General features: G+C 39.9%; 1 protein-coding gene across 8 annotated transcripts in view; it reads right to left on the bottom strand.

Moving 5' to 3' along the window:
* The window catches only part of PARK2 (parkin RBR E3 ubiquitin protein ligase), a 1245124-nt gene that overhangs the window by 989179 nt on the left and 229375 nt on the right, over positions 1 to 26570 (bottom strand). For all 8 annotated transcript variants that reach the window (XM_010836734.1, XM_010836732.1, XM_010836730.1 and 5 more), the window contains one exon: positions 17556 to 17719. In XM_010836734.1, the coding sequence (XP_010835036.1) occupies positions 17556 to 17719 (164 nt within the window). The remainder of the gene's footprint in view (positions 1 to 17555; positions 17720 to 26570) is intronic.

A 26570-nucleotide genomic window follows, 5' to 3' on the forward strand; every position in this document is an offset into this window, starting at 1 on the left:
TGTGTCTCACTATATGTTATTTGCTGGCACCATCAAACACTGAGACCTCCATTTATATTTCTGGTCTATTCTTTACTGTCAACAACAGACTCATATAAGCAAAACGCCTGCACTTAAAATTTATTTGAAACCTTAAACCCTTTAAGCAAAATTTATTTGAAACCCTTATCCCTGAAACATCCCTCTGTTTCATTTCCTCTTCCCTGTTCCTGGTGACGTCAACAACTAACAGTTCCAGTCAAATATCTGTGGGTCATATTTATTTATTATTTTTATTTTCAGTCAGGTATACACGCTTTTGGGCTTCCGCTGTGGCTCAGCTGGTAAAGAATCCGCCTGCAACACGGGAGACCCAGGTGCGATCCCTCGGTTGGGAAGATCCCCTGGAGAAGGACAAGGATACCCACTCTAGTATTGTGGCCTGGAGAATTCCATGGACTGTGTAGTCCATGGGGTCGCAAAGAAGTCGGACACGACTGAGCGACTTTCACTTTTCCCTGCTTTACAATGTTGTGTTAGTTTCTGATCTCCAACAAAGTGAATCAACTATTAATGGAAGTATACATGGGCTTCCCTGGTGACTCAAAGGGTAAAAAAGTCTGCCTGCAACACAGGGGACCGAGTTCGATCCCTGGGTAGAGAAGATCGCCTGGAGGAGGAATGGCAACCCAGTCCAGCAATTGCCTGCAGAATCCCACGGACAGAGGAGCTGGTGGGCTACAGTCCGTAGGGTCGCAGAGAGTTGGACACGACTGAGCGATTATCATCTCCCACCTGGATTTCCCTCTGACCTCCCCCCAACCCCTACAAAATTCAAGTCACCGCAAAGCACCACGGGTACATCTTCACTTTCTCTCATGCCTCATCAGTAAGCCCTACTGAACAACCTCTAGAACACCACAGATGTATCCCTCCATCCAACTCTAGCACTCTGCTCCCATCATCTCTCCTCGAAACAATTCCCTCTGCCTCCTAGTCAATCCCCTTCCCTCCACCAGGTTCAGCCACACTGACCTTTATGGCCCTCAAATATCCCCAACTAATTTCCACTCCAGGTCCTCTGCATTCCCTTGCCCTGGAATGTTTTTCTCCAGAAATCCCCAGGGCTGGTTCCTTAGGATCTCAGCTGAGATATCACCATCCAAGAAAAGTTTCTTAAATTTCCCATAACTATGAGGTTGTATCCCTACTTTTATGCCCCCTCTTTATTTATTTTAAGAGTTTATCATTATATGAAATTTACCATTGTTGTTAGTAATAGTTTAAACAGTTATGACTGAGCTTGGGTACATGGAGCAAAACACTGCCTATGGAAGCATAACCAAGTGGGGGGTTTCTTTTATACATGTAAGAAGAAGACCTGGCAAAAGCTGTCCAAAGCGGGTTTAGGGGCTCCACGACCCATCAGACACTGGACTCCCTTACGTCTTTCTGTGTTGTCCTTTTTAACATGTGCCTTTCACCTTCAAGGTATTCTGATAAAAACCTTTAATAACTCCTTATCGCTCATGGCATGTAGGCTCCCGGGGTGACTCGCCCACCCCTGGAAGACAACAAGTCCCACCGTAACAGCTCAACCCATATTTGGTTAGCTATTACAAACCCACGAAACAAGAACTCAGAAGTCCTTCATTTAGGGGTCACTCCTTCACCCTAGCTGTCATGCACAACAGCCATGCCCTCCAACGTGCCTGATCTGGTAGACTCTACTTCAAGGTTCTCTTGGGCCCCTTGACCCCCTGTCCTTCTTCCCCATCACAGCCTGAGTTCACGGCTTAGCACTGCTCACGCTGAGCTTTAGGGAGTTACATGATCGGCTTGTGTAGAGGATGTGATAGAATGCAGGGAGAAGCAAGAAGAAGGTGGTCTCCTAAGTGGCCTGACCACCTGCTTCTTCCTTCTCCCTGTATTCTATCACACCCTCTACACAAGCCAATCTTGTAACTTCCTGAAACTTACGGGTCTTCCTGTTGTCTGCGCCCAAACAGAAAGCTCCCTACAAGCGGGGCAGGGCTTGCATATCCTGTTTACCACTGTTCTCCCAGATTATCAACCCAGACCACGTACACAGAGTAGACACTTGGGAAACATTCCATAAAAGAATCGAAAATCACATCTAAATTCCTGAAAGCTATGTGCGAGGTTCCTCAGCACTTGGTCCAGTCCACCCTCCTAACGATACTGCCTGCCACCTTCTTTCATTGTGGTCAGTAACAGAAAAAGACTGAATTTCTAAACTGTTCAGATCTTAGTATTATTTTCGTATTTTATTATCTCTGCATAAAATGTCTTCACCCCTTTTCATACAGGAAACTCGTGATTATCTCCTGAAGTCTCAGCTCCTGATTCTCCTTAGACACCATTTGCTGCTCCTCTGGGCAGCACTTGAATGATGGTGATGGTGAGGAGGGGGAGGGCAGTGATGTGACTGCAATTTCAGCAACTGACTGTAAGGAGTGCTTGCAATGCACCAGAGACACTTACACATCCCTCACTAATAGAGACACATCTCGCACTCTCATAACAATCCTGTGAGGCAGGAATACTACTTTTCCCATTTAAGAGAAGGAAACTGACACATAGAAAGCTTAACTAATGTGGTGAAGTTCACAAAGCTAATGAAGACCAAAACCTGCCTTCAAACTCAGCTGGACGGTCTCTGTAAGTTGCAAACAATATTCATCCAGTCAGGCTGTAAGGCTGTTAGAAGCAGGATCTATATGGTACTCATGAGACTTAATGGTGTCTCAATAACATGATATTAAGTGAATGTTTAAAAAACCACTTCTACAAATACAGAATGTGAGAACTGGCTAAAACGCAGACCTTATAAAGAAGAGCTAAATGTTTAAACTGACTATGCAACTATGTAAGTCAGTTCACTAATCCCAGAATAAAGTACTGGGCTACAAAAACACGCACATCATACTAAGGGTGTGTGTTTGCTCCAGCACAGTCCAGACAGCTCTGGGGGTAAAGAATCTGGGTGCTGTGGTGAACCAGCCCATGCCTATTCGTAAGAAGGGACTGCGAACATTTTTTTCCAACTCTGCATTCAGAACCTCGAAAAAGACCACAGTGAGAGGATTTATACCACTGAACCTCGAAAGCGACATTTGGGCCTTTTTATTATGGAGAGACAGTTTGCCAGCAAACTGCTGTATTTAACCCAATTAGAGTTGCTGGAAGAACCCAGAAGGTTGCCTTGTGGAGGATGGATGGTGATTAAGAATGCTGTGGAGGGCGAGAGGTGGAACTTGTAAGCAGAATATACATCACGAAAGCACAAATAAATTTAATGAGAGACCAGGGTGTGAAATATCAACAACTGTCTATCCTCTATGTTATTTTTTATTTTCCAGTTTCAATAAAAACACAGTTTATAGATACAATATTCATTCAGAGTTGTGGTCTGATGCTCTCTCCCATCAGTCTCTGGGAGTTGGTGATGGACAGGGAGGCCTGGCGTGCTGCGGTTCATGGGGTCACAAAGAGTCGGACACGACAGCGCGACTGAACTGAACTGAATATACAATATAAGCAAATTATGAAGATTGACCTATAAGAAATCAATCCTTTCTTTTTAAAGCACTCAAAACAGATAAAAAAATATACAAATTTAATCTAGCTTTAAATGGACTACAGAATGTTAGGTTATGTAAATTTAGTATTGCCATTCTGCTTATACATTACAAAGATGAGTCATTTACGTAGGTAGAATAATGTTTTTCTCTCTTCAGAAAACCTCGTCTTCTTGCCCTGTTTTACATTGGAGTGACTCACAAACTCTTAAGTAGTAATCTCAAATTATTAGGTGCCCCTCATTAAACAGATTTTGAACACTAAGTTTACTTGTAAAGTTGTTTCTAAAATAAAATAGTCCAGAAATATCCAGCACATTAAAGAAAAAGGTAAACTACATTACTGTTTCATAAAAGGTTCTTTTCTTAAAATAACAATTCATCATTAAGATTTAAACTAGAAGAGCTCCCAAAACAATACACATGATGCCATCCTGAGGTTAGCCTGAGTGTAGGATAGGAATTTGGAAGGAGGCAAATGTGTTCCTTTTTGGAGTGTTAAAGCAAAATAATTTTCAACATGAACTTATTGCATATTAGAAAATATCTGTTCTTTTTGTGAATTACTCATTAAAGTAAATTAATAGTAGTCTAAAATGTGCTTATGTCTGTCCTTTGTAGGTATAATTTCACTTAATACACATAGAAAACCTATAAAAATACAAGCACTATTACTATCTCCATTTTATAGATGAGAAAAACAAAGACTTGAGAATGTAAATGATTTGCCCACCCTAGAAAGTCTGACTTGAGTGATTCAAACCACTTCAATATAAGCATGTATCAGAAAGTCGAGTAGAATTCTACCTAAATGATTTTACCTAGTATATGACACTCCTGAAGTTTTAACACCTCTGTTATATATGGCAGAGGCGTATGTTGGAGATGACATCATAAAAAAAAAAAAAAAAACTGGACTAAACATAGATATAAAAGGCATTTAGCCTTCTATAGAAGCATGTACCTTATTGAAAAGAACTGACTGGGAGATAACAGGTAAACTGAGGAAGCAGGTGTTACCTACTCTCACAGGTTCCAAAGTTCTTAGTGACCAAGTATTAAGTAACATTGGAGATATCTTAGATAAACTTTTTATTTTTCTCTCTTTTCAGAGCAATGTTTGATGAATTATGCATATGTGGAATGCAAACACAGATTCAACTCACTTTGAAATACGTAAGGATATAAAATGTACAGAAAATATCCTTGGCAAAACCTGTATTGAGTTTCAAAAGCCCACACATTTGAAACAAAGTTTGTGATGTCCTCCAAAACATAAACATCAGTGGGTTCTCACATTCCTAACTTCTGCTTCTAATGTCAGAATATTGCCATCAATTTAAAAAGCAGACCTTTATGCCATAATTAGTCTACCTATTAAATCATATGGGAATGCTGTCTCTGAATCCAAATAGATCAAGATCTGCTATAGAAGAGAAAATATATCATGGCAAGACAAAATTCAAAACCTTCAATGAAACACTGTTTACACAGATTAATTCACAAAGTTTATAACTTTCTTTCCAAAGAATCGCATTGCCTGGATGAATGTGTTTTTGTCTATGTGAAGATACATTTGCACGAATGGATAAAACAATTTTTTTTAATCTGCAAGTAATTAAGACTAGAGCACTCTACTGGCACTGTTTAAGTCATGAGCTTGCCTCACAGATCAGGAGTACTTGAGGTTTTGCTTCCATTAACTGAGTCTGTCCTCTGTTTGAGTCCAGGTCGGAGTGCGTCCTCTGTTTTAACATATGGACCTTCCATTAACTGAGTCTGCCCTCTGTTTGAGTCCGGGTCGGAGTGCGTCCTCTGTTTTAACATATGGCCAAAAGATACTCTCATACCACACCCTTTAGTGCCTTAGAAACGTTAGTGTGGCAACCCTGACTTAACTAATGTTAATGTAATTTAACTTCTGCTGCTAAATGCCTGCAGACAATTGTATTCTTATCAATATTAAACCTAACAGTTGGAGAAAAAAATAATAAAGCTCTCCCTATCCTATTTAATTTTGCTTTCTCTATCCTATGAGCACCACTGAAGTTAGAACTAAAATAAATTTTCTTACACTTTTGACTTTATCTCTCATTATTCCATATCTAGAAAATGAAAGGCAGCAGTGTGAATATTTACCATTAATCTATTCCTTATACTCAGCTGTGACTCAAGCACACTTACAAACCAAAAGCAAAGGAGAATACATCTTCTCATACTGATCTAAGTGAGTTTGATATATAAGCTTTAAAGAGTGCTTTCATGTAAAAGTTTCATTGTACTATGACAATAATCTCAGGTTTCTTACAATTACTTAGTAAGAGGGAAGAAGCAAAACGCAGAATGTGGCTGATTAATCTCTGGTCTAGAAGCTTTAAGGTGAATGGCATAGACAAATTCCTGAGTCTTAAATTACTCTGTAAAGGATGTCAAAGTGTTACTTGCTCATTCCTGTCCGATTCTTAGCGACCCCATGGACTGTAGCCCACCAGGCTCCTGCATCTATGGGATTCTCCAGGCAAGAATACTGGAATGGGTAGCCAATCCCCTCTCCAGGGGATGCTCCCACCCTAGGGAAGGATAATAACTGTATTAAATAAAATCTTAAACAAACAGGTCAATTGCATGATGGAATTTAATCCAATAACAGAGAAAACAAAACAGAGTATTTGAAATGAGGACTTCAGTGAAGAGTAATCAAATTTCACAGTGTGCAATCACTCCTCTTTGTCAGGTTTCTGATGAGTCAGGCTTTGCCTTTCTTACGCTAATAAAATAGATCCTAGGTTAAGATCAGGAGGATTGGGTTGCTGTGGATCCAGTTTCACTCCCCCACAGATTTTCTGCCTTGCAATCTGAACACAGTAAGGGCAATGGGATCGTCTGTGAGACGTAAACCCATTAAATAAATCCACAGGCTCTGTATCCTCGGCCTCTTACAAGCTAAAAGAATCTCTCTTTTTTTCCCCTTCAAGTCTGTATTTATCCGTGGCAATCCTCAAAGATGTTTCATAAGTCCGCAGGGGCACACCAATGTCAAGACTTCCTTTCAAGAGAAAAATAACATTTTTGAGGGTTCTGAATTATGCAAAGAGGATAAGTAATTTTGAGATCCTTTCTGACACATATAAATAGCCAGACACAAACAGATAAAATAAGGGTCTTTCTGAAATGAGCACTCGCTTTGTGCAGATTATTATCCTTTGATTCTAGACCCTGACACTTTGCACTAGGTGTCAGCTGCCACAGTAACACAACAGCTGTCTGGAGGAACTCAAGTGGATATCTACATTTTTACCCACATGAATATCGCCAACAGTCAATTCCAGTAGCGCATCAACCCTCTGGGAAAAATTCCTGTCTTCTTCCTCAAGTGTCTGAGGATCCCATTTACACGAAGGTACACTTAAATACAATGAAACCGTACAATGACTGTTCTCGGTATAATGGTATCTAACCTGGCTTCCTTTTGTCTTACAGTCAGAGAAAAAAAGGAATTTTACGTAAAACATGTTGGCCATTTATACTGTAATTTGCAGAATGTTTCTTTTATACAAAAACAAAAAAATCATGGTGGAATTTCACTGTAGGTTCTAATCTGGCCTTTTTTTTTTTTTTTCTTATAATAAAAAGTTAAATAAATTCAGCTTATAAATGAAACCATTTCATCCCTAAGTTCCTTCTAGTATATAAGTTTACATGGTCTTCCCTAACCAGTATATCCACCACGGTTCCATGAGCTGCTCATTTATTGCCTGAGGCTACAGTGTATCACTCCCAAATCGATTTGGAAAATGTACAACTAGAGCACCAATCGTTAAGAACTGTATATTTTCATTTATTTGAAATAATCGGTACAGCCTTTGAAAAGAAATACTAATCATGTCGATTTAGACCTACACGGTGCTAAGTAGTCTCTTTAATAATTCAAAAAAGATGCCTTAATAATTTTATAAGTTGTACCGACCTATTGACTTTTATTGTGAATTAATCATTGTCCCTGAGAATCAATTAAATTATTTTCCAATTTCTTGTGCTGAAAAATCTAACATAAATAAATACTGTTCCTTTAAAACAGCTGTAAATAAAAAGCCTGTTGATCTTCTATGGGAAAGAGGGAAGAAATTAAATTTTTCTGTGATTTTTTTCAAAATTAAACATTATACTGAGATATTGTAGATTTACAAGTTACTGTCAGAAATATTACAGAAATATCCCAGTTCTCTTTACCTGTTCCCCCCATGACAACATCTTAAGAAAATACAGTATATCATCACAATGATATTACTGGTAACAGTCAAGACACAGAACATTCATCACCAGGAGGGTCCGGGCAGTTGTCCCTGTTGCTGCCACACACTGTTCTCTCCTGTGCCCACACCCTTCTTTACCCTTAGTACCCACTCATTCCTCCTCCATTTCTCCGAATGTCTCCTGTCAAAAATGCTAAACTAATGGCACCGTCTGGAATGTGACCTTTTGGCACTGGCTTTTTTTTCACTCAGCATAATTCATCCAAAATGTTGTCTACTTCAATAGCGGCTTTAGTGTTTTTTATCACTGGTATGGATGGACCACAATCTGCAGTCTCTTCACCTGTTGAGACACATCTGGATTGGTTCCAGATTTGGGCTAATATGGATGAAGCTGCAAAATATTCATACACTGGTTTTGGTGTCATATAGGAAATACAAGTTTAGTTTTGTAAGAAACCATCATACTCTCCACCAGAGTGGCTATACTATTTTATATCAGCGGACCAGTTTCTCCACATGCTCGCCAGCATTCAGTGTTGTCACTATTTGGCATTTTAGTCTTTCACCTATCCTAGTGGTTGCTTCGGGCTTTTACATTCATGACTTGCCATATTGTGCTGCGGTTGACGTTTTATAGGTTCAAGTATAGAAATCTTACTCCCTTTATGTCCCTTTATCTCTCTATTTGTCTTAAACAGTTTTTCTTCATTTAGAACTACATAAGGCATTGTTATAAATTTTTCTTCAACCCTGAAATATAATTTAGAACACTAAAGAAGAGAAGGAAAGTCAATTGTCTTTAACCATATTTTTGCTTACTGTGTTCCTTCTTCCTTTCTTCCTTCCTGATGTTCCAAAGTTCCTTCTTGTATCATTTTCTTTCTTATTAAAGAATTTCTTTCCTCCATTCATTCTTAGAGGGTAGTTGTGTTGGTGAACAATTTCTGTTAGCATTTTTCCATGCAAAAATATGTTGACTTCTTTGTAATGTCTCTGCTTTTTTCAATACGCTGTCTAGGTTTGTCATAGCTTTGCTTCTAAGAAGCAAGTGTCTTTTTAAGTGTCCTTACATAATGAGGCTTTTATTTAAACTTTCTGTTTTCTATGACATTGCTCCAGCTGCAAAAGGCAGGGTCCCACTTACTACTTCCAGTAGAAACAGAAGCCCAAGTCCCCCGCTTGGTATCTGTTGACACATGCCATGAGGTGAGGGCTCCTCCTCATTGCTTTACGGGGGTGATTTCAGCCCCACATGCAGTCTCCACTGTCAGTGTGCTAGAAGTGGTCTTGTTACTGCTTTAAAATGCCCGAAGGCCTGACTCTCCACTAGGGCCCTTCTGTGAGCACCTCGGAAGTGATGGGGAGGGGAACCTTGCTGCTGGCAGGAGCAGGTGGAAGTCTCACCTTCCAACAGTCTTCTCTGACCACAGCAGTTACATAAAGCACATCGTAACAGTCTCACAAGGGGGCAATCTAGGACCCGCGCTTGCACTCCTCACTACTGGGGGCGGTGAGGGTAGGGCCACAGTTCTACTGTGTGTTTATCTGGCAAACTACAGCAATTGTCTAAAAGGTTTCCATATTTTCAGAAAAGTCTGCTCCTTGGATTGAGAGAAGACTTTTTATTTTTTTTTCTTTTTTTCCTCTTTGCACATGATGGCATTTCTAGGTGCTAGTTTCACCAGCTTCAAGTACTGAATATATTTGATTTTAAAAAAAGGAGAAGAAATTCAAGCCCATATTATTCCTTGGGCCCTGAGGTTTTGAACTAGTTTGCATTCCTTTTTCTTCCTTTCAGCATCTTTATGTTTGTTTTATGTGTAATGTCCACAGTTTTACCAAGAGGAGTAGGTAAAAGTCTATGTATTCCACGTTCCCAGATATAAAATCTGTGCCAGATGACATATTTGCTGAGGCCTCTATTTTTGCCATTTTTATTTACTTCTTTAAGTAAGTAAGTGAAAGTTGCTCAGTCGTGTCTGACTCTTTGCAACCCCATGGACTATACAGTCCATGGGATTCTCCATGCCAGAATACTGGTGTGGGTAGGCTTTCTCTTCTCCAGAGGATCTTCCCAATCCAGGGATTGAACCCAGGTCTCCCACATTGCAGGCAGATTCTTTACCAACCAGCTGAGCCACAAGGGAAGCCCTTAAAGCTATTAAAATCTTCTTGATAACAAAATAGAACATATTAGTGTACAAAGAAAATAATTATACTCAAACGGTGCTTCTCCAACTGGCCTATGGACATATCCTTCAGGAACTGACGATTCTATGAAACTGATCAAACTGTTGTGATATCAGATGGATTATAACATTAAAAAATATATTTTACCATTTGAAAAGATGAAAGTACTTTTTAAAATATAAATATTTTCAAAACAAGATTATGGTCTTAAGCTATAAATTCCCAGGTGCTTGGGAAAAGGCACCAAAAAACAATTTCTTTCTAGAAGAAATTGAGACTCTTAAATGTGAGAAATACTGCCCAACTCCTGGGGTGACCATTTGTCTCTGTCTTCCCAGGGCACTGTCAGCATCCACTTTTTTTTTTTTTCCTGGAATAATCATTAATAGAGGCATCCTTCACATACGATGTGCTCCATTTTGTATACCAAGCTATAATGGTCACATTATCTATGATCATTATGAAAAAATATACAGAAAGTAAAAGCAGGTGGGAGAATCCCAACCAGTGTTTGCGTCCCCCGGGCATTCCACCTTCTCTTCAGTACACCGAGGCTTTTACTCAGCCTTTCTTTGTGGAAAGCAGCTCATATGCTGGTTCACATTCTTTTTCTCAGCAGCAACTTCTCATTACACTTTCTGTGCTTTACAGTGTAAAGTATAGCATCTCTGGCGCTTCCCAGGTGGCGCTAGCGGTAAAGAATCTGCCTGCCAACGCAGGAGACCTAAGAGACTCTGACTGGATCCCTGGGTCGGGAGGAACCCCTGGAGAAGAGAATGGCAACTCATGCCAGTATTCTTGCCTGGAGAATTCCATGGACAGAGGAGCCTGGTGGGCTGCAGTCTATGGGGTTGCAAAGAGTTGGAAATGACTGAACAACTAACGCAAATACCATCTATAATAGTAGCACTGCCGCTGCTAAGTCGCTTCAGTCGTGTCCGACTCTGTGTGACCCCATAGACGGCAGCCCACCAGGCTCCTCCTCCCTGGGATTCTCCAGGCAAGAACACTGGAGTGGGTTGCCATAGCACTAGACGATTGTAAACATGTGTTCTAACACTGTATAAGAATATCAAGGAACACTAATATTTGGCTAATTGCATACCTTAATAATTCACAACCATCAAACTTGCAGTTGGACATATAACTCATTAGTCTGCAGTACAACACTTGCATGGAAACAACTCACCAGCTTCTCAACATCTAAGTCACTAAACTGTGACATAACAAAAGTTGTAGAAACATAAATAGTTTGCTTTTTAATAACCCACAGGTATACTTGAGCTTATAATCCAATATAATAGAATCTGATATAAATGAAGGAAAAAAATTATAAGATTAAATGTGTGATATACCTATTAGCCAATAAAGAAAAAGATTATTATTAAATATAAAAACATATAAGCCGAATTAGAGGTCTCCTTGTACACTTTTCCCTATCATTTGAATTTTTATAACTATCACATATTAATTCTATAATCAGAAAAATAAAACCTAAGTTTATGAAGTGGGAAATGATAATATTGGAAAAAATCTGAAGGATATTAAGAAAACATCAACTTTCAAAACTTCAGCTAAACAACATTTACTTACATTCGAGGCAGTTGAAAAAACACATAGGGTATTCACAAGGCTCTTGTGTGAAGTCTTTGAAGTTTGAAAATTTAGCAGGTTCATTAGAGATATGACCAAAACAACACATAATATTTTTTAAAATAGGTAAATATTCTTAAAAATGGACACAGTTTACTTTGTCAGGGAACGTCACTTATCATTACTCACAAATTTTGAAACACGTATTGTGTATCACTAAAACATAGCCAATTAAATAATTTGGCTTCTTAGGGTCATTTATTTTTAATATTTACAAGCTATTAAAATCTTAATGTCTCTGATCTTCCAAATTCAGACCTTGTCATATTACAAAGCTTAATAGGGGTAATAAACTGATGTCTTTTAATACTTCTTGCAAAAATGACCTATTTCACGAAATGATGGTCTCCAAATGTGTATATACTTGTAAACATCATTAAATTGAATATTTACTAAAAGGAGTTTTTGACCATTCATCTGAATGAACCCTTTTATAACGCAAACATTTCTATGTAAAATAAACAGTCATATTTTATGTTCTACTTTGAAAATCTAATTCATTATTACACACTAGTTAAATATACTGAAGTTTCTCATATCCTGGTTGTGATGGTTAATTTTGTGTGTCTGTCTGAGCCATGGACTGTCCAGATATTTGGTCAGATGTCAGTCTAGCTGTGCTCAGATGAAATTAATACCAGCATCAGTACACTGAGTAAATCAGATGTATCTCCTCAATGCACATGGACCCCATTCGCTCAGTTTAAGGTCTGAAGAAAACATCTGACCCTCCCACAAGTAAGAGGGAATTCCTCTTGCCCAATGGCCATCTAGCTGGGACATGGTTTTTTTTTTTTTTTTTTTTGGCGAGGGGGTGGGGTGGTAGACAGCCTTTGGCTTGAACTGAAGCATTAGCTCTTCCTGAGTTGCAGGCCTACCAGCCTTCATACAGGAACACCTCCATAACCTCTTCAGTTTACAGGTCCTCAGACTCTGAATGAAACTTAAGTTTGCTGACAGATACAGATTTAGGGACTTGTCAGCCTCCAAATCTGTGCAACCAATTCTTTGTTATCTATCTACCTATCTATTTTGTCTCTCTGGAGATCTCTAACTAATACACTTGGTTAATAACCTATACTGATAATATTAATAATAATAAAGCTAATGTGAATACAGTGAATTCTGCTCAAACAAAAATGTTATCTAAATTCTCAAGTCCCTGTAATTTAACGGTTAGTCTAATTGAAAATTTTATCAGTTTTGGCATATACAGCTATGTTAGAACCTTAATTTCCATGTATAATTTTGAGGAATAAATTGATGATTATGTAAAGGTGATTCAGGGATTCTTGATACGCAATGTATTAGAACTGGAGGGTAGGAGAAAGGGTGACATTTGAATAGTCCCTGAATACTCTGTTACAAGAACCGACAAAGAAAAAAATATCAGTTCACTGTGAATAATATGTCAAACACCAATATTTTATATTACATACTTGTCAGCATAAGGAAAATAATAAAAACATGGACAGAACCACTGTTTATGAAGTAGGAAAAATGTATAGGTCTTTCCAATTTACTTCTAACAAATAGAGTATGTGGCAGATATCTGCTTTATAAAAATACATTTTAAAAGCCATAATGTCGTGATGAATCTTTGCTGAACAGCACAGCCATAGGTGTCTATTTTTAGTAAATATCTGAGGAATAGTCGTCTTTGTAAGTTTTCTGAATTCAAATTCTACTATTCTAAGTAAAGCCTGTAAATGTGAAGGTCAAACATCTATTTATAAACTCCACAAAGTTCTTTTCAGTTAAAATGTATAAATATTACACACACACACATTTTACTACCCCAGTAAAATATACATCCTATTATCATTGCCTTAACTGTTTAAATCATTGCAAATATACTCATCATAATTCATGATGAAGAGTTGTCACATTATTTAAGGTGATCACTTAGACCCTGATAATAATAAAAACAATAATAACAACTATGATAGTGATGATGCTAATAAATGCTACTATATAGACAGTGTTTACTATATGTCATACTCTGCTCTAAGAGTTTTACATAAATTAACTTAGTCCTCACAAAATCCCAATGAGAGAGGTATTATTATTAATTCAGTTTTACAAATGAGTAAACTGAAGTAGTACAAAAGCTAATAGAGTTTTGTCAAGAGAATATACTGGTCATAGGAAACACCCTCTTCCAACAACACAAGAGAAGATTCTACACATGGACATTACCAGATGGTCAATACCGAAATCAGATTTATTACATTCTTTGCAGCCAAAGATGGAGGAGCTCTACATAGTCAGCAAAAACAAGACTGGGAAATGACTGTGGCTCAGATCACCAGCTCCTTATTGTAAAATTCATACTTCAATTGAAGAAAGTGGAGAAAACCACAAAGCCATTCAGGTATGACCCAAATCAAATCCCTTACAATTATACAGTGGAAGTGAGAAATAGAGTCAGGAATTAGATCCGATAGACAGAGTGCCTGAAGAACTATGGACGGAAGTTCATAACATCATACAGGAGGTGGTGACCAAAATCATCCCAAAGAAAAAGAAATACAAGAAGGCAAAACAGTTGTCTGAGGAGGCCTTACAAACAGCTGAGAAAAGAAGAGAAGTGAAAGGCAAAGGAGAAAAGGAAAGATATACCCATCTGAAAGCAGAGCTCCAGAGAATAGCGAAGAGGGATAAGAAAGCCTTCCTCAGTGATCAATGCAAACAAATAGAGGAAAACAACAGAATGGGAAAGACTAGAGATCTCTTCAAGAAAATTGGACACACCAAGAGATACTTCATGCAAACTGAAACGCAGAGGCCATATTCTCTAAGTATATTAGATACCGTTTAAAAAATTATTTTGCCTTAATTTGTAATATTAAAAACTAGATGCTCCCTATATATGTTGGCTTCCCTGGTGGCTCAGATGGTAAAGTGTCTGCCTACAATGCGGGAGACCCAGGTTCAATCCCTGGGTTGGGAAGCTCTCCTGGAGAAGGAAATGGCACCCCACTCCAGTACTCTTGCCTGGAAAATCTCATGGACGGAGGAGCCTGGTGGGCTACAGTCCATGGGGTTGCAAAGAGTCGGACACGACTGAGCGACTTCACTTTCAAACACTCTTATTATAGAAGATCATCTAGACACTTAGAAATGAATACACAACATCACGGAAAAAGCCTATGACATAATGTTAAGGGAAAGAAATTCACTACATAAAATTGCATTTTCACACCGATTACAACCGTATCAAAGTCAGCCATGCACACAGTCAAGGGCTGTGAAAGGAACAACACAGCGCGGGAACTGCTGCTCCTCCATGAACTCCCTGTCTCCCCTTCCCCTTGATGACCAGATGAGCTGTGCCTGTGACAAAGGCCCGTGATTCATGCTGAATCCATGCAAGCTGGCTTTCTCCAACTACAGTCCTGGACCGAAGGTCCCTGAGTCACCACCACTGTCACCAAGTCCAAAGGCTCTTTTCTTCCTCATCCTCCGTGTTTTCACAGCACATGCATTCTTTACTAGTAATTTTCTTTCCCAAATTATCTATGAACATGTCAGTTGGATGGACAATGCCTCCTATACCGGCTCCTCTCCTATAACCCAAGGAACTGCTTGTGCCGTACACTCTGCACCTTGGCAACTGAATCTGTTCCAGTTACTGCAGTACTTCCCCCACGCAGAGAGTCCTCAAACATAAAGCAAGCCCTGAGCTCCACACCTCCACATGACCATGTGTCAGCATCTCCCCCTGGCATTAACTCTTGTAATCTGTGAAACTCCTGCCAGTGATGAAACAGGATCTCCAGACTTGCATTTCCCTCCAGGGCATCTTATTTTGTTCTCCATCTCCTCTCACGAAACCTCAGTGTCACACGGGTCAAAGCTTTGTAAATTACAGCTCCCAATTCCCTTGTCACCCACCTTCACATCTCCTCTAGGTTCTACAGGAATAGGACCCTATGCTTGCTCCCACACACCTCTCACGCTCATTCTTATCTCCAGAATCCCACTTGAGTTTCAACTCACCCAGAAGTCTTTATTGGTGACTTTCACTCAGCTGTTTCTCCTACACCTTTAAAATTTCGTAATACTTATATTTCAGTTTTCATATGGCAGTTACCGTGTTTGACATGTTTATGTTATAGCTATTAGTTTGAGCCACATGAAATCGCTGATATTTTTAACCTATGTAGTTCAATTTAGTATTATTGTTGATTTTAGAGGGCCTAAGTAAACAGCAGTCTCTAAGAAAACAGCAGTGGGTACTGCCTTTCTTTGGGATCCCCTCAGAAGCCCAGAATACTGGAAGTGTTTGTTAAAATCAAGAATCTTAATGAATCCATCCAGATACCTACATTTGTATCTATCCATTTGTATAAATCAATTGTCTATAGTAATCGGTATAACCTATCCCCTCCAGTGGTACAGGTGAGAAACTTTAGAACCTGAAAACTTTGGGTAACATAAAATATTTTGGTTCAAGAAGTTGTTTTAAAATAATTTATGATGGGAACATTCTTGGCTTTAGAGTTTGGCAGGTACAGTAAAAAAAGCTTTCTAGTTGATTGAAATAAAAAAAAAAACACCAAAACACTTTTCAGCACAGGTACTTGCCTTATAAAAATAAACTGCCTAAAAGCAAAGCACAGCACCCTGTGTGCACAGTGAGCCTAGCAGACTGCTGTCAGAGAAGAGATGCTGGAGAAGGAGGGGGCAATTCACATTTCCATAGCGTCTCTCTTACACCCAGATCCGAAACCCTTTCGCAAAGCAGTAAATATCATCACCAGAAAGAGACAGCGATAGAATGTCAATAAAGTAGGGACTTCGGGTAGAGACACAGCATCGCACCACCACCACTGTTCTCAAGAGCAGCCCCCCAAACAGCTGCAAGCAGAAATGAAACTCATCTGTGCTGGTGAAAAAAAGGGGATGGAGCGGGGAATGTGTTTGGGGTTCTTCAGGATCACCTGAACCGTCCACAGAAAGCAACTGGTTTTTCATACTTTCTCAGAGAATGACTTCAATCCGTATGGAGGCCTGTTTGCTGGCTTCCCCAACACAAAACAGGTCTCCACTCCCAGAGGAAGGCACTGCTCCCCAGTCGCCTACGCAGTTCACGCCTTCCCCTGCGGAAATACCAGCTGGGAATGAAGCCCCACCCCCACCCCATGAAAAGATACAGCGCTTTGATGCTATGAGGAGCCCCGAGGTGCCCTCAAAGCATCAGGGACAGGAAAGAAAAACACTGGCTGCACCCTCTCCAACATTTCAGCGGCCCATTCTGGGGAACATGTTACTGAAACTTGGAGAAATTAAACACACAGGTGGACGTCCGCGGTGCGTGCGTCTTCCTCCACCGCCGGCTGGGGCGCTGATGGGCAGGCAGCTCTCCAGTCTGCTCCCAAGGCCCTGAGCCCCAAAACCTCCTCCCATCCTGAGCTGCGGCGGCAGACCCGGGACCATCCTCCAGGGGTCAGAATTGGGTTACAGATCCCTCCCGGCACATGACTGAGCAGCCGGATCTGGGACAATTTCTGTGACTCCTTCATTAAGATTCAAGTGGAATAAGTACGGTAGAAATTGAACACACCCAGAAACGGTGCCTTGCTGCGGCTGTAGTCGGTAAACATTTATTCACTAAGCCCAGTCTGTGCTCTCTCTCTCTCTCTCCTCTCTCTCCCAGTCACAGTTGTTCTTCCGATCGGTACCTGCTTGCTGTTTTAATGCATAATTAAGAAGGTCAGAATTAATGAAGCGGTGTGGAGTAAAGTTCAAGGAATCCCTAGGCGCTATTTATTCTATTAGATCTCAGGCATGAATGTCAGCTTGGCAGCGCAAGCTGCATAAGCAATGGGGCAGGCCGCAGCCCAGGAGCCCTCCACCAAGGGAGACTCACCTGCACTGTCCAGTCATTCCTGAGCTCCTTCCCTGCGAAAATCACACACAGTTGGTCAGCTGGAACCCCCTGTCGCCTAGCAACCACCTCCTTGAGCTGGAAGATGCTGGTGTCAGAATCGACCTCCACTGGGAACCCGTGGTTAGAGTTGAACCTGACAAACACTGGCCAAAAAACAAAAAAGAAGCTTTAGTCAAAACCCTCAAATGGCAATTGCATTTAATCACAATCCTTAATGGCAATGCAACATTTCTGAATTGATTTGCCCCTCTCCTGCCCTTTGATAAGCAGTCTGCATTTTCTTTCACTTATAAAGCTTAAGGCTATGGAGCAACATTTGGAGAAAAATGGAGTTATCCTATGGGATTTCTCTTTCATATATTAGTCAGTGACCCACAAACAAAATTGCATGCTCCCTTTGACATCCGTCCTGCAAAACAGGGGGGACTCAAGCAGAACACTTGCTTGATTGGAATTGTGAGATTCCCAAGAGTTTATCCAGGCGATTCAGCTCTGACAGCCTGGACAAACTCACAGGGCCTCTACAGCATCCCCCTTAATAAAAAATCAAAGGCATCGCGCTGGCACTCATGGTATAGCGGTGGAAAGAAATCAAACCACTTTCTGAACTAGAGTGAAGGCACGAGGTTGTGTCTAAGAGCCCGAGCCCTCATTGGTGGCCCCAGCCAAAAGGCTCCACGGGGTCTTACGGAAACATGTATTTGCCCCGTCTTTTGAAAGATACCGTTTTTCTTGGAACCACTATTCTCCTCAAGGCCCAGGCTGGAGCCTTGCAGCCTCTCCCATGTCTTCTTGCTGCCAATGCCACCCACCTCCTCCAAGGCTCTTGCGTCTGTCCTTTCCGTTGCATTCCTCCAGTCACAGTGCTTATCAAGTCACGCCTTGATTCTTGCAGTAGCCTCCCAACTGAAGTCCTGTGTGTGTGTTCGTCGCTCGGTCGGGGCCAACACTGTGTGACCCCATGGACTGCAGGTCCCAGTGCAGCCCACAGGCTCCTCTGCCCATGGAATTCTCCAGGCACGAATACTGGAGTGGGCTGCCATTCTCATCTCCAGGGAAGCTTCCCGGGCCCAGAGATCTAAGCCAGGTCGCCCACATTGCAGGCAGATTCTTTACCAACTGAGCCACGAGGGAAACACAACTGAAGTCTTAATATTCTCCTTTCACTTTCAGAATGTCCTACATTGTTCAGCAAAGTAAACCTTATTCTAGAGCTCCACCGTGTCACAGCCCTCAAAAATTTTAAAGGCTTAAAGCTTTTAAACTAAATGCCCCCAAAACACAGACCACAGAAAACTCCTGCCCCTGCCTCTTACCTTCATTCAATGACACTCCCTTCCTCACGGCTGCCTGCTGAAAGCCCATTCACCCCAGGATCCATCTAAGACGTGACCTCCTCCCAGAGGCCACTCACTGTCAGCTGCGTCAGGACTGAGTTCACCTCTTCAGGATTCAGGGGCTGTTACTATGTACATCTTGTGAGGCTTGCTACAATTTCTCAGGGACGCAGTACAACACAGGAGATAAATACACCCTCCAAACTGAGAGGAACTAGTCGCCAATCCTATAGGTCCCTTATCAGCTTAGGGGACTAGGGTGAACATACTAACCTTCACTCTTTAACTCTCAGTTCCCTAATCTTCAAAATATTTATAAAGCACAGAGAGTGTTCTATGATACATTAATAATACTTATAGTGTTTACAACAATCCCACAATGACTTTTAAAAAATGGATATTTGTATATGTCTTCCTACCTTCTATGAAAGTTCATAAACTCCTCAAGGCCAGGCACTACAGTTAATTTTCTGCTATATCTTCTTTAAATGGAGCATTAGCACTCAGTAGTTCTCAATATGTGAGATGATCCACCAAATAATAATCATAATTAAATAATATTTACAATACCAATAATAGTCAAGTAATTACTACGTGGTAGAAATTGTACCTTACATAGGCCATTTTTAAGCTTCCTAATGATCTGGTAAGGTCACTATTAGTATCCTTATTTAAAAGAAAAGTAAATGAAGGCCTTGACAATTGTAATCACTTTTCTGAGGACATCAGTTACTTTGTAATGGAATCACAATTTAAATTCACTTCAAACTACCTCTAAACGCTATTCCATTTCTCCTAAAGCACACTGCCTAAACTATTCTCAGAAGAAAAGTCCACATTCCTTTTCCTTATGACTGTACGTGTGTGTGTGTGTGTGTGTGTAAAACACAACAGCAAAAAGTCTTTATACCATACATCAGACGGCCTCTGTACAGGTTAGCAGTAGAAATGAGATTGAAAGTAAAAGCTGCAGTCAAGTGCTAAGAGCAAAGAACAATGAACAATAGTTATAAGACACAGTGAGATACAAAAGATACCAAACTGAGGTTAAGTGCCAGAGATGCATTACAAGCGCAAAGACCTGACATATTTTACCAGCATAGAAAATATTTAGAAAGGGTAAGAACTGTGACAAAAGTGTCCCAAATAAAGAAAACTGATAAAAAAAAAAAAAAATTACAGAGGAAAAGGTGTTTTTGATATACGTTAAAGTAGATGCCATGTGACGCTGTTGAAAGTGAGAGGAGGCAAAATAAAAATATATTGGAAGCCCTTGAAGTATATTCTTGGTATCCTTAGATCAGAGACCATAAGGCAACCAATTCATCAGAGAAGACATGGTGACCAGTGAGTGACTATAAGGAACAAAAGCTATGGTCTGAGTTCCAAATTGATATTCTGGTAGTGTGAATAGATTTTTTTTTTTTTTTTTGAAGTAAAAATGGGGAAGAAGCAGTCGAAAAACCATACAAAAGCTATTTTTAAAAGGGTTAAATAAATAAAATTCATTGAAAGAAGTAATCAGAGGAAACTCTGTAGCCTTAAATGCCAGTATCAATATAAACAAAGACAAACGAAAAGGCTAGGAAAAGAACAGAAAACAAGTGAAAGTAAAGTGCAAAAAAGCAAATAAACAAATTAATGTTGTATGTATATGTATGGCTGAGTCCCTTCACTGTTCACCTGAAACTCTTACAAGATTATTAATCAAATATACCCCAATATAATAATTTTTTAAAAAGGGAGAAATATTTAAGGAGATCTAAAGTTGCTGATTTTCTCTAGAGGTTCAAATCATGAGAATTCCACCCTAAGGAAAAGAATTATAAAGAAAACTAAAGGGGAAAAAAAAATCTGCAAAATAAATACTAGATAATTCTGTGCCACTAATGAAAACATTACTATCTAAAAGCCTTTTGTTTTCCTCATAAATAGAAAATTAAAGTTTGTGAGCCCAAACTCAACTTGGATAAATCATATCAATACTATATAAATGAATATTGTTGAGCAACAATTCAGAAACAGACTATGAATTTATCATGGAAAGACTGATCAAGTACATAGCAGGTATTTGGTCAACTAAAATATTTGTTGAGTGAATTAAACAAAAGCACAGCTCAAGACAGACCACTACCATCAGTGTATAAATGGGATCAACACTTTTAGGGCAAGACAGTTCCTTCTCAAAAAGGAATGCCCTTATCGCATCTATAGGCTGTTCAGCTCCAGCTGCAGCCCAGTAAATACCAGGAGCATACTCTAATAATTGTGCCAACCAAAAGTAACCCTACATATCTCTGAATGTCCCTTGGTAAGGCAGTTTCTTCTTTACCTTTAAGAAACATCACTCTAGTATCACCAGCCCCAAGCAGACACAACTTGTCCTCCGATTCCCTTCCACTCCTTATCCCACATCTATGCTCAGAAAAATCTACTGTGAACTTCTTATTGTTGTTAACTCTCCATTTCTTTCCATTGCATTCTTTAACGAACCTACTCTTGAAGTCTTAAAGACTGTTCTTGGTATGACCTCCATATTTTCAATCAATGGTTGCTTTTCTATGTTTTTCATATTTGGCCATTTGGGAATAATCAGCAATAATTAGCCCTTGATCTAATAGCACTTTTCACTCTTCTCTAAGCATCTGCCACTAAGTCCTCCTGGTTTCCTTCTACAACACAGGACATACTTTCTTACTGATTTCAGAGTGCCCAGGGTTCTGCTTGATCTCTTCTTTTCTGACTGCCCACCTAGGGTTGCATTATCCAAGCTGCATGTCTTATACTTTTTGGGTAATTTAATGTATTAATATGGGAAATTTTCATTCACCATGATTTTTACTTTATCTTATTTTAAAATTCAACTCTCTCACAACCTTCTACGTCAGATAATTCTCAGAACAATATGAGTCCATAGTTATCTAATTCTTAGGACCAATTGCTATGTTCCTAAAGCTATAGAATTGGCTCACAAAAACTCTATTGAACATGTACTTAACAACTTCTATGAGAATCTCAAAATACTTACATAAAGGTGAAATTAACCTCCCACAAATCACATAGTATATCTTCAGTATTCATAACATCAAATTTGTTATACTCCTAATTTCTTGCTGTCATAATTTAAAACATTTTTAAAAACGCTGCAGCATATTAGGCATTTTTCATAGGACTCTGCTAGTGAAAAAATTTAACACACTTCCTAGATGAATGAGTTTCCAAATTGGGTATTTTATTGTATGCTCTAAACTTGAACTTTAATTACTTTTTTCTTAAATTGAGAAAAACACAAAGTATGATTCAACAAGAACATCTACAGTGTAGGATTAAAGTACATAGGAGATGAAAGTCTGACCAGCACTTGAAAACTGTTGATATTTTAAGAAAAAAGTAAACACTTATTTTGAAAAAGAGCCACTATTATAATCTGACGAACACGTGGGGAGGAGGGGAAAGTAACAAATGCAAAATCAACAATTAAGGGATAGGAAGCACTTGCTACTTGATCATAAAGGTGACTTCTAAGTTCAAAGGAAAATGTTAGAAGAAAGCTAACTGCAACATTTACTAAAGTTACCCCTTCTACACAACAGATATAAAGAATAACAACAACAAATGCATTGAGGTAAGGATCAGGCATAGATGCACCCAATTTCCCTAAAAGAACCAACTGTGAATCTACTCTCTGGCTCTTAAGGCCCTAACTTCAACTGACAATGGAAACACAGGCCTCCACTGGAGAACGAAGCCTTAAATCGTGATGCTGAACTTGCATCAAGCAGAGCTGAGAACTGTGGTTAACTATGGGACCCATCCAGGCTTTAGTCACAGATCAAACTCAACTGGCAGAAATCCCCTATTTGGGCCATGATGACCTCCCCCTGCCCCTTATTTTGTAGCCCATCATTCAAAGTGTTGCACATTAGGGAAATGAACAAGATTTTGTGAGAGAGAAGCTCTAGGAAATAGCACCATGAAAACAACCATTTTATTAACCACCAGAATGACACGATTGCAAAATTATCTGCTTGCTGCAGAGGATAGATTTTGACTTCGACAATTTCCTTTAAAAAATAAAAGTCAAATAATGTCACTGTTTTGAGTCCTACTCTTTTCTAATATAATTTAGTCTACAGTAATCTAGTCCTATAACCAATGAGTACTGGTGAAGAACAAATCTCTAGAAGTATATAGCATTTTTGGAACCACAGTTCAATGTTAAGTGATTTATGTACAGAAACTTTTATTGGATTCTTACAGGATCCAGAATATTGTTACTATTTTAAGGCTATTATTTATATCATATAACTTAAAACATTCAGAAAACCCAAGATTATGGCATCTGGTCCCATTACTTCACTGCAAATAGATGGGGAAACAATGGAAACAGTGAGAGATTTTATCTTTTGGGGCTTCAGAATCACTGCAGATGGTGACTGCAGCCATGAAAAGACACTTGCGCCTTGGAAGAAAAGTTATGACCAATCTAGAGAGCATATAAAAAGCAGAGACATTACTTTGCCAAAGCTATGGTTTATCCAGTAGTCATGTATGGATGTGAGAGTTGGACTATAAAGAAAGCTGAGTGCCGAAGAATTGATGCTTTTGAACTGTGGTGTTGAAAAAGACTCTTGAGAGTCCCTTGGACTGCAAGGAGATCCAACGAGTCAATCGTAAAGGAAATTAGTCCTGAATATTCATTGGGAGGACCGATGGTGAAGCTGAAATTGCAATACTTTTGCGACCTGATGCAAAGAGCTGACTCATTTGAAAAGACCCTGACTCTAGGAAAGATTGAAGGTGAGAGAAGGGGACAACAGAAGATGAGGTGGTTGGATGGCATCACCAACTCGACAGACATGATGAGCTTGAGTAAATCCAGGAGTTCGTGATGGACAGGGAGGCCTGTTGTGCTGCAGTCCATGGGGTCACAAAGAGTCGGACCTGACTGAACGAACTGAACTAAACTGAACTCTATTTTAAGTTCTTTCTGATCAGAAACTTCTTTTAGTCTCTTCATCCTCACTATCACAGTGTTAGACACAGGCCAGCATTTCTGCTTTTTGTAATGACTCAGGAACATGTCAGATCAATTCCCTGCAGAAAGTATGTGGACCTGAAGACACTGAAGAGTGAAAAGAAGGGAGACTCTGGTAGAGAGCACATGTCAGCAGAAGCAAAGGCAGGCAGGCTCACTTTCACAGCTCTTAGTTCACAGCCAGGTGCAATCTGGATGGCATGAAGGGTTGCAGGTACTCTGGTGGCAAAAACTGTCTTTCTGGTGCAAAGAAGCAAAATCCTGAACCTGGAGAAACTTGTCTTTAAGAAGAGAACAGCAGGAAAAATCCCAGAAGGAAAAGAAGCATAAAGGGAATCTCCAACTCTGTCTACCCACATCTCTGACAGGTTCATGAACCACAAAGATGCATAACATACTCAAAGCATCTTGGCAAAGGGAAAGACCTGCTCAAAGAGATGGACTATAACACTCCATCCTTTCAGTGAGCACTTCAAATAGTGACTTCTTCCAGAGAGCACAGTGTGGGAAGAGGGAACAAGAGAAACCTCCTAGTGGAGAAACCCAAGAACAGCACTTTAGCCAGGTGATCAGGGTCAACATCAGCAGAGATAAGTCACACTGATACTGTGTACCCTCCATCTGATGGGATGACCATGGCTTTTTATCTCTGGGGTCTTCCTCTCAAAAACACAAAACCCCAGGCTAACCTTGAGAGGAGCATCAGATATATACCAGTTGGGGAATAGTCTTAAACATACCTGACCATTAGCCCTCAAAACTTTCCAGGTCATCAAAAACCAGTCTGAGAAATTTTCACCATCTAGAGGGGCCTAAGGGGACATGGCAACTAAATGTAATATGATATCCTAGATGTCATTCTAGAAGAGAAAATGTCCCTGAGTCGATGATGCCATCCAACCATCTCATTGTCTGTCATTCCCTTCTTCTCCTGCCTTCAATCTTTCCCAGCATAAGTCTCTTCTTCACATCAGGTGGCCAAAGTACTGGAGTTTCTAGCTTCAGCATCAGTCCCTCCAATGAATACTCAGGACTGATTTCCTTTAGGATTGACTGCTTGGATCTCCTTGCTATCCAAGGGACTCTCAAGGGTCTTCTCCAACACGACAGTTCATAAGCATCAATTCTTCAGCACTCAGGTTCCTTTACAATCCAAGTCTCATATCCATACCTGAATACTGGAAAAACCATGAAAGTATGAAAGTGAAGTCATTCAGTCGTGTTTGACTCTTGGAGACCCCGTGGACTCCTCCGTCCGTGGGGTTCTCCAGGCAAGAATACTGGAGTAGGTTGCCATTTCCTTCTCCAGGAAAAAACATAGCTTTAACTAAGTGCCAGCTTGGCTTTAACCAGCCTGGCATTTCACATGATGTACTCTGCATATAAGTTAAATAAGCAAGGTGATAATATAGAGACTCTACGTACTTCTTTCCCAAATTGGAACCATGTTGTTCCATGTCTGCTTCTAACTGTTGCTTTTTAAACTGCATACAGATTTCTCAGGGGGCAGGTAAGGTGGTCTGATATTCCTATCTCTTTAAAAATTTTCCATATTTTGTTGCGGTTACCTCATCATTAAAAACAAGGGAGGCCAGAAGTAAAATTATAACATCTTTAAAGTTTTCTAATTAAAAACAAAAGTACTGTTAAATAAAGAATTCTATATCCAGTAAAAATAATCTTTGGGAATAAAGGCAAAATAAAGATATTTTAAGATGTAAGAAAGGCTTCCCTGATAGCTCAGTTGGTAAAGAATCTGCCTGCAATACAGGATATCCCAGCTTGATTCCTTATTCAGGAAGATCTGCTGCAGAAGGGATATGCTACCAACTCCAGTAGTCTTGGGCTTCCCTTGTGGCTCAGCTGGTAAAAATCCGCCTACAATCCCAGAGTCCTGGGTTCGATCCCTGGGTTGGAAGATCCCCTGGAGAAGGCAAAGCCTACCCACTCCAGTATTCTAGCCTGGAGAATTCCATGGACTGTATAGTCCACGGGGTTGCAAAGAGTCAGACACTGACTTTTGCTTTTCAAGATGTAAGAAAACTAAGAAAATCTGTCACAAGCAGACTCACCCTATAAGAAATGCTAATAAAAACTTCATTTTAGAGGTTAATGATACCGGAGGGAAATGATGGTCCTCGTGAAAGTTTAAGAACAACAGAAATGCAAAAATATCTGAGTAAATACAGACGACAATATACAGGGATTTTGCTTTGTTCATCTTAATTTCCTTAATAACATAACAGATTATATGGACTTAATTAAGTCACATCCCCAAATTCATATTTTAAAGCCCTGTCACCCAATACAATGATATTTGGAGATGGAACCTTGTGGAGGTACTTGGGTTTACATAATAAGGTCATGAGAATGGGGCCGTCATGATGATATTTGTGTCCCTATCCTACCTCATGCAAAGAGTTGACTCGTTGGAAAAGACCCTGATGCTGGGAGGGATTGGGGGCAGGAGGAGAAGGGGACGACAGAGGATGAGATGGCTGGATGGCATCACTGACTCGATGGACGTGAGTCTGAGTGAACTCCGGGAGTTGGTGATGGACAGGGAGGCCTGGAGTGCTGCGATTCATGGGGTCGCAAAGAGTCAGACATGATTGAGCA

Source organism: Bison bison, unplaced genomic scaffold (genome assembly GCF_000754665.1).
Source record: "Bison bison bison isolate TAMUID 2011002044 unplaced genomic scaffold, Bison_UMD1.0 scf7180017864065, whole genome shotgun sequence".
NCBI classification, from domain to species: domain Eukaryota; kingdom Metazoa; phylum Chordata; class Mammalia; order Artiodactyla; family Bovidae; genus Bison; species Bison bison.